Source organism: Cyprinodon variegatus, unplaced genomic scaffold, assembly GCF_000732505.1.
Source record: "Cyprinodon variegatus isolate N-32 unplaced genomic scaffold, C_variegatus-1.0 Scaffold1154, whole genome shotgun sequence".
Lineage (NCBI taxonomy): Eukaryota > Metazoa > Chordata > Actinopteri > Cyprinodontiformes > Cyprinodontidae > Cyprinodon > Cyprinodon variegatus.
In genome coordinates, this window is record NW_015151607.1 from 186,862 (window position 1) to 196,115 (window position 9,254).

Genomic DNA, 9,254 nt, shown 5'->3' on the forward strand with positions numbered 1-9,254 from the left:
AGACAGACAGATAGATAGATAGATAGATAGATAGATAGATAGATAGATAGATAGATAGATAGATCAGATTTGCTTCCATAAAACTCAGTGTAAGCAAGCCTTGGGTTTTTTTAATGTCATTTGTTAATTATTTTTTTCCTTTCTGGGTTCCACTGATAACCATTTTACTATACATCAGCATTCTGTGACAGCTTATTTTTAATTTATATAACCTTGTAAGTAGGTTTCTTAAGTTGATCTACGAGACATCCAAGATTATACTTGAATTACAGTATTGTTTTTCTTTAGATAAACAATTTTATCTAAAGAGAAAGCTCATTTCAGCCGCTTGTATCTCAGAAAGCTAGAATGTTACACAAGACAAAAAAAGCCTATTTTAAATTGAAATGTCAAAATTCTAAAAGTGTGCTAATTTCTTTGCATTAAAACTTATTTGGTCTTGCTTAAAAAGAATCAATGAACCATGGTATGTAGTCCTGTGTTTCTGCTTTAATAGAAACACAGACATATTTTATCCTTTTATTTTCAACAAAAGAAGGTCAAACAATTTGTAATTTGAGATTCTCCATTCTTCCAGATTCTCATTAATAATAATAATTAATTAATAATTAATAATTTAAAAAAAAGATGTTGAACCACAGATAGTCTAGTCCAATATTTATTTTAGCCCAGGTAACATTAGCTCTCACACTGTCTCTGGTTCAGGAATGAGGTAAAGAAGAATTGTTGACAGCTGAGGTTTGTGTCCTGGATATCTGTGTATGGCAATAGCTGTTGAAACACCGACACCTAAAATCTAAAAGTCCTAAAGTCTTCAATGGTCAATCATCTGATATTTATGCCTGTTGCTTGTGCATCTAGCAGACTTTTTTTTCCCTCCAATTGGCTTTTTGTTGATATTCTTAAACACAGCAGTCTACACAGTGGCTTTGCCTGTTAGCGAAGAATGTCAGTGACTCCCTGGTAGACCACTGATAATCAGCAGTTTATCTCAGCATGCTCATAGCTTGACATTACAGGATAAAATTATTTTAGTTTAATTTCTGTCATAGTTTATTAGAAGCTGAACCTTTACTTTACTTTAGTCATATGGCAAAGTGACCTAAATTAACAGATATAAATAATCACTCTTTGCATTATGTACCTGTATTCAAGTATCACTCTTTGAATTGATTAGATTCTCATAAAGCAAGATGCTTCAGCACATTTATGTACAAATCAAATATTACCTAAGAAAAAAACCCTTTTGTCAAGTTATCCCTCCTTAGGATGTTGCAATTCTTTATCATTTGTCTCTAAATCTAAAAAGCCAAAATGCATGTTTTGCATTCAAAGAATAGCTTTTCTGCTGCCAGATTTTAGGCTGCTTCATTGGATTTACGTCAATCGTTGTGACTTGATTAGCTTGACCAAAGACAGATAATTCTGAACAAACATCCAGATCTGCAGAGAGGTCATTGTTTTATTTGGACCACCCTGTTTAAGCCACTGTTAAACTCACAGCAGATTTTGAAATATTTCTCATTATGCTGTTTGGATAAGACTTGAAATGCTCTGTTTATTTTGATCTGTCTTGCTGACATTTGTCCCAAACAACTTAACTGTATGACGATGTGAGCCACTTAGTGAAAATCTGCTTTCTGGTAACATCTTGAATCATTGTTTCATCTTCAGCCCTCCCAGCTTTTCGTGCTGTTTGAGGTAAAATTATATTTTAATGGAAGATTGTCTCTAATTCTTGTTTTTACCCTGTGTTTAGCCTTTTGGAGGGGACGGCTGGTGTGACACCATCAACAACAGGGCCTACTGCCAGTACGATGGAGGAGACTGCTGCCCGTCCACTCTCTCCACCAAAAAGGTATTAATTTCCTTCCCTTTAAAGGCGTCAGATGTGTTTTCCATCAGATTGCGGGTTGAGTTTAGTATTTTGGAGTCATCGTGGAGTTTAGACCTTTTTTATTGGATTCAGACTCAGATTCTTCCTGTTTACAGTTGTAGAAATGAGTCTGTTTTGGCAGGAGCACCGTGCTGCTGTGCAGGAGACCTCTGTTAAGTAAATAAACACAGATTCGTTTTAGTTTCCCCTTGCTCCTACTAGCAGCTGTGGCTATTTGGTCCTCTTAATGTGCACAAAAACAACAGAGGGGCTTTTGCTCAGGTTGTAAATATACAAGTTTTTATATATATTAAACTGCATAAGGGATGAGGGATCTAACAGATATGAAACAGGCTGTAGCAGAACTCTATTGACAATATGCTGAATAATATCTTTGGATGCAGACATGATGACAGATTTTGCTCAATACAAGATAAAAAGTATCCCATTGCAGTAAATATCCTGAATGGCTACTGCATTTATTGGATGCCTCGGAGGAATGCTATGAATAATAATGAGAGATTCCAGGTCAAGCAGAGCTGGAAACCACAAGCCACTTGTTCCCTCAACTGCTCCTGGATAAATACATTTTTCTTCCTATTTTTCCGCTCTTTCATGACAACTTCTCTCCCATGTGGACGTTTAGAAAGCCCAACCCCTCCCACAAACCATTTTTTCAATATACCCCTCTTTGGCTACTGTACGACCACATTTTCATGGCACTCGTTGGCCGTTAATTCTTATGGCCTACAGTTGGCCGAGACTCCACTGTCTCCTTATGTCCGCAGCACTCCATGACTCACTTTCAGCTCCTTCTTCAGCCGAGCAGGGGTTCAGCGAGTCTGTAGCTGCCGTCATAATAAATGAGCTGCCAGACTGCTCCTAACTACTTCTTTTACTGGGGAATAGAGGGGGAGATGGTGGAGGTAGGGGATACATATGTGGGAGCAGAGAGGTGTCTGACGCTCTGCGGTTTACTCCACCACTGTAAAGCAGCAGCTCTGCAAGCGGGGGTCGAATATTGAGGAAGTGAACTAAGTCGGCATGATAATCAGCATCCTAGCTGCGAGTAGAAAGAATCACAAAGCAACTAGGAAGCGTAAATCTAGCATTAGCGGGTTTCTATGTTTGTACATGGTGTGACTTATACAAGCATAGGACATTATGGTTCACAAAATGAACAGCAATTTCTCTGCTGCTACTCAGTAATATAACTGTTTAATATTTTTTTTTATTCTAGTGACAGATGAGGGGGGAGCTAGAATTATTTTAACAACACAATAAAAATCAAATGCACAACTGAAAAATAATTAAACCCGCAAAGGCAGTGGGGGAATCTGTTGACAGCACAGCTCTTAGTTGTCCACTCACAAATCAGCCTTGCATGCAACATTGCATGTGGAAAAAAGCACTGCACATCATCCCCACTGTGAGAAATGGTGGCTGGAAGGTTTTTCTTTAGCAGGTACAGTTGATGGGATGATAGATGGAGCTTGATGCACGGCAGAAAGCAAGTCTAAGCATACAAAGTAAAGAGAGAGAACAGAGACATAGGTTTAAAATTCCTAGCTATGCATTGGTTTGTCATAAACTGCCCATAAGAGCCATTAAAGTCAGTACTTAAATTGTGAAATAATGTGTAAGAGTCTACAAAGTCCAATTACTTTTGCAAGGCTTTTTGACTTGTGAGTCTACTGGAGAAAAAAAAAACATTAAGGCTTGTTAGGTTTTTATTACATGCTGTGTTTGACGCTTCTTTTTGAAATGTTGTCATTATACGCGTCCAGTTTTTCAGTGTGTTGCAGTAAACAATGGGAGTCAACTTTTACACACTCAGAAACACCCAAAGGACTCGGTTTTTGTGTCTATGCACGAAGCAACAGAACCCCTTCCAAAGGTTGTTAGGGATCTTCAGCAATGGAGTAATCATTCAATCCGAATAGAGCATTTAGAGAAACATTTATATGGAGTGCAAACCCATCTTAAATGGCACTCCTGGTGTTTTAACTGAAACTAGGCCTTCCTGCAGCTTGTTGAGAGTTCTCAGTAAAACAGCCCCCCCTAAACCCAACGTCAACCCTCTCGCACTCAGTAAAGCAGGGGCAATTAACATCGACGTTTGCTACCCTCCTACTCGTGTTGTGTGCAGTCGTCATTTTTCCCCTCTTCTGCCTCCCACTCCTCTTTCTTTTTCCCAGTCTTCCCTTCACTCCTTCTCTCCGGGAGCAAATGTTTATATTTCTTGCAACAGACTGCTTCACGGGGCACCAGAGTTTATTTTGCAACCTGTGGTGATGGCTTGCTTCCTAGACGAGAGCTGGCAGCGTGTTCTTGTTGATTCCTAACATGTGTTCATCCGTTCATCTCCACGGTGGTGCTCCTCTCCCTCCCTACTCTTCTCCCAGAAAGACAACAAGGCTTTCTTGCTGCTCAAAGGCCAACATCGGATCATTTGACGTGCTCTTTATCGGCCTTCTGAGGGCCGTTTGAGCTCTCTTTAAAACTGTGAGGAGAGGCGACGAGTACTGAAGGTGCTTATTTTTCACCACCAATACAATGCTGCATGGTTGGTCCAGGCAAATGTGTTTTTTATTTTCTGGTTTTGTCATTCAGAGATGTGCTCTTTGCAACAGTTGAAATGTAACAACTCAACTGGGAGGCCCTTCTTAAAGACTCTTCTTGTTCCCTGTTTTTTTTTTTGTTTGTTTTTTTAACCATGGCTTGATTTCCTTTCATTCCTAGAAATTTCAATAAGTACAACAACATTTTCATGTTTTTTTTTCATGCATGTGGCTTTTCTCATAGCAGCATTCACCCAATCACAAACACGTCTGTACACTGATGGGAAGGGGAACCTTAAATGCCTTGCACAGGAGCACTTCGGCATGTGACAGGAGGAAATTGCACTGGATTTGAACATGAGGGCCCTAGTTTCTGTGATGCCACTCCATCTCAGCTACCCAGACTTTGACTAGGCCAATTAAGTCCTTTTATTTTCTTTGGAGGTATTAAGATTTAGACTGCTTGTGTGCTTTGGATTCTTTTTTTCTTGTTGAATTACAAAATTATGGTTGGGCTAATGTAATCACACTGATACCTGGTTATTCTCTTACAGGTTGTTTTATTTGCTAAAAAGCAAAATTCATTAAAGTTTCATCAAAAGCAACACCAGACGATCACACTTCCACCACTACTTTATAAAATACTGAATTAATTTTATGTCAGTTATGCCAAAAAAGTAAAGGGTTCATCATTTCATGTCATGTTTTCTTAGTCCTGGCTACATTAAGATATTTTGGACCAAATGCAGGGTGGTCCTTTGTGCTCTTTTTGCCCGAGAACTCTCACATGGATACCCCTTTTTCTCAGTCTCTTAAAGGCGTCATAGATTGATTATATATTATTATTAAGGTGCTGGTTCTTAAGGTCTCTCAATATGGTGTGTAACATTGGTTTGGCTGAAAATGGCATATTTGCTGTTTTGTGTGCACTAATGCAAGCCTGGTTAAAAGCCCTCGAATGAAACGACAAAATGTCTTCCTTTTATGGTATGCTCATGAATATTTAGATGAGCTGTGCTCTGATTGGTTGGTTTACAACAAGCAAGGCTGCTGAGCAAAGATGCATCATAACAACAAGCACTCGCTTGCTGAAACACCAAATTGTTGATATGGTAGGGTGACCAGACGTCCTCTTTTTCCCGGACATGTCCTACTTTTCATACCTATAAAAATGTCTGGGGGGGCTGGCCGGGGCTGGGGACGGAGCGACCGAACCCGACCCGGTGACGGGAGCCTGGACACTGGCGGCCCCGTGCTTCCTCCCGCCTGCCTTACCGGCAAGGCAGCCATACCGTCACCGGGTCAGGTTCGGTTGCTCCGTCCCCGGCCACCGGGGTTCCTGGACCAGCCCCGGAGCTCACCGCTCGGTTCGAATGCCCTTCCCCCTGTCCTCCTTTTCAAAAAACCCAAATCTGGCCACCATAGATATGCTAGCATTGATATCAACAGCTTTGCGACAGAATCATACTTACAGCTTGCAGTTGTGATGGCCTTTAGGTTGGAACAGCTCCTCGTTTCAGTAAAAGAACTTTTGCAAATTCTGCTTTGAACTGTCTAAGATTTTAAAAAGGAGTCCTCTGTAAAATGCTTAGAGCAAATGAACATTTGACCATCAAACTTTGCAGGAATCTTCTGATAGACAAAAATAATCTATGCCTGTTGAGTCTTCGTATCCCTTTGAACATTTACGCCCCTGGTTCTGGCTAATTTTCAATAGAGAAACTGCCTGCTTTGTAATTCTTGTAGAAGTAAACCCAACTGTAGGCTAAACAACTACTGGTGTCTTCCATCTACCTCTATTCATGTTCTTGGGCCAGTGAACCAGTGGGAGGATGTGTATGTCAATTTTTGGGCGCGACAAAAGTACAGGCCAGAACCAAATAAGGCAACATCCCAGAGTTGACGTCAACTCGGTGCTTCGTTTGAATTCGCCCGTTTTATGGTGGAAGTTTAGAAATGTGACATTAACAGAAAAAGGATGTGTTGATGGGGTTTGAACTTCTCTGTACGTCCATTGAGCCCACTGAACTATCTGTTTTGCATTTTATGACTCCTTAAAGGTTTTTGGGGCCTGCTGTGCTTTAGCTGTTTTTTCTTGTTTTTTGTGACCTCCTGGATTAGTTGCTCATGAGCTTTTAGAGTAGTTTTTGGTCAACCAGCTTATTCTTGGAAAATTCCACACTTTTCCATGTCTCCTTAAATGTGGCAATAATTGACATTTTAGATGGCTTCTGTAATTCTTTACATTTATATTAGAGACTTTGTTTCTACTTTGTTTTTGTATTTCAATAGACTAAGATTTTTCAGTCTTTAGTTGACCTCTTAATTGTTTAGGTCTGGCAGGTCTAGCAGAGATTAGAAATGAGCTTTTAGAAAATATTTTTATTCAGAGATAATTTATGACATTTTTCTTAAGGGCTAGGTTGCTTATGGATTTCATTTATTTCCTTAATAAATAGAATAATTATTCAAAAACATTCTTTTCAGATTTACTCAGGTTATCCACATCTGATATAAAAATGTGTTTGTTTATACCAAACATTTAAGTGTGACAAAAGGCTAAACCAGAGGATATTTCTATGGGGACAGATTTTTAGATAAACATAGATACAGACCAGATCTCTGCAGCTGGTCTGGTAATTCGATCAGCGGATCATGCTGTTTGTTTACTGACAGGTCATCCAGTTTGGAGCGGACTGCAGTGAGGACGAGTGCACTTGCCGTGATCCAGATGCGGAAGAGAACAAAAGCAAAGTGAAACCCTTGGACTGAAGAGGAGGAACTGGAGGAAGAGGAATGCAAAAAATTAAGACAAGAAGGGAATCTGAACTTGTCTTAAGCAGAAGTTTGAATCACATCCCGTTCACCACAGCAACTAGTAAATATCAGATGTGTGACATTTCTTAATACAAATATTGTGACTAACGTCAGACTTATACCATAAAAAGCCAGTTGTTTTTCATTCCCGCATAGTTTGTCCTTCGTTTCCTTCCTAGCTAACTTCTTTTGTTCCTAGCTAAGACCTAAAAGGTCATCTTTAATGAAATATTTGAAAGCTTTTTGGTGTTTGGAAGTCTTCTTCAGAAATAGAAATCATCATAATTTCATTAAATTTCTGTTCCAAATGGGCTCAAGTAGTTTTCCAGACCTAATTAATCTAATTAAAAGGGTCATAGAACCTTCCTGTCCTTATTGCTGAAGAGAAACGTGTATAGACTAACATGTATAGATAAAGTATCTGCATCATCCAGTATATCCACAGGCCACCTCTTAGCAAAACGTGTCATTATTATATTTATATCACAGCTCAAGTGTGTTATTGTGCTACTGTAACATGCAGCCATGCTTCCCTGAGCAGCAGTGCATGGAAGTTTTTTTTAAGTTGCTCAAATGTGACAGTTATGCTTAAATATAAATGATCATTGTGCAATTTCAAATATTGACTGTAAACACAAGTATTATTCTCTCTATATCAGCACCACTAAAACAATTCTGCACATATGATAAAATTGTGATGAAGTGTAGGAAAGACAGTTTATTCATTCAACACAGACTTCATGAGTGTAATAGAGAGTCAGTGAAACAATATGATGGAATACCATACCAGTATCAGTCAAAGTATATGGTGATATTTTACTGTAATTTGTAATCTATATAATAAATTACAACTTTGTATAGACCTGAATAATGTCCTTTTTTACTTTTATGATACAACGGGGTTCATATTATTATCAGGTTATATTTTTTTTTTTACCACTTTATCACTCATCCTTTACAATCTATTCCTTTTTTTTTATTTGTTCTAATAATAGGTTATCCTATTAACATTAAACAAATGCCTACTGTTTCATAAAAATTGTGATACCCTTGGTATCTATTGTACAGCCTAAATTGCAACATGTTTTCTTGAATGTTTACGCAAATAAAAAAAAAAACACAAAATAGTGCAGAAATAAAAAGTGAGAGGGAAATAAAGTTTTTACCATTTTGATACAAACACAAACCCAATCCATAAGCATTCAGTCCCTATTAATCTAATACCAAAAATGAAGGTCCTCTAATTGCCATGATTGGATGATTTGTTGGACAGTTTTAATAAAAAAAAAAAAAAAATAACAAAAAAACAACTACATGAAGACAAAGTTGCATCCCAGACTTGTGATGGTTGAAGTTGTAGCAAAATTTGCTTTTAAACCAGTTTATTCTTTGAAGATCTCAATAAGCTCTGTTTTAATTAAGCATCTTGAAATGTAATAACTGCAAAGCTAAAACTGATGGATAGAGCCCAGATAAAAATATTCAGAGAAGCAGCCAAGAGGCCTACTTTAGACCGGAGCTTCAGGTTTTCAGTCAAAAGACTTTATGGTAGAATGTGTAATTAAAAAAAACTATCAGGGTTTGCTAAATGGTGGCAGGAAGTACATGCATGTTTCTCCTGCATGCACCATTATATAAGTGATGAAGAGATTAAAAAAGATATGGAAAAATATGATCTGATAAGTAGATTTAAAATCAGCACACATATCACTGAAAATATCATCATCAGAGAGCCAAAAAGAAGGCAGCAACATGCTGTGGGGATGCATCTCTTCTGCAGGATGCTTTCCTTTTCTTTCCCCCTGGTATCCAACATTCATATTAAAAGCTAATATTTGTGATTGAAGTTTTAAAAAATAGGAAATTTTTCAGAGTGTAAAATCTTTTGTAAGGTATTTGGAGGGATAAATACCTACTAAGATTTCACATCAAATGTGCAACCACCAGGCAACAGGGAACCTTTAGTAATATAATGCATACACAAAACATTTAAAGGGTTA

General features: G+C 38.2%; 1 protein-coding gene across 1 annotated transcript in view; it reads left to right on the forward strand.

Moving 5' to 3' along the window:
* Positions 1 to 7,503, forward strand: part of pappa2 (pappalysin 2) — an 89,318-nt gene extending 81,815 nt beyond the window's left edge. Inside the window, exons 26-27 of the mRNA XM_015400847.1 lie at positions 1,760 to 1,858; positions 7,114 to 7,503. Coding sequence (XP_015256333.1) covers positions 1,760 to 1,858; positions 7,114 to 7,209 — 195 coding nt within the window. The 3' untranslated portion in view covers positions 7,210 to 7,503. The remainder of the gene's footprint in view (positions 1 to 1,759; positions 1,859 to 7,113) is intronic.
* Positions 7,504 to 9,254: the final 1,751 nt, after the last annotated feature.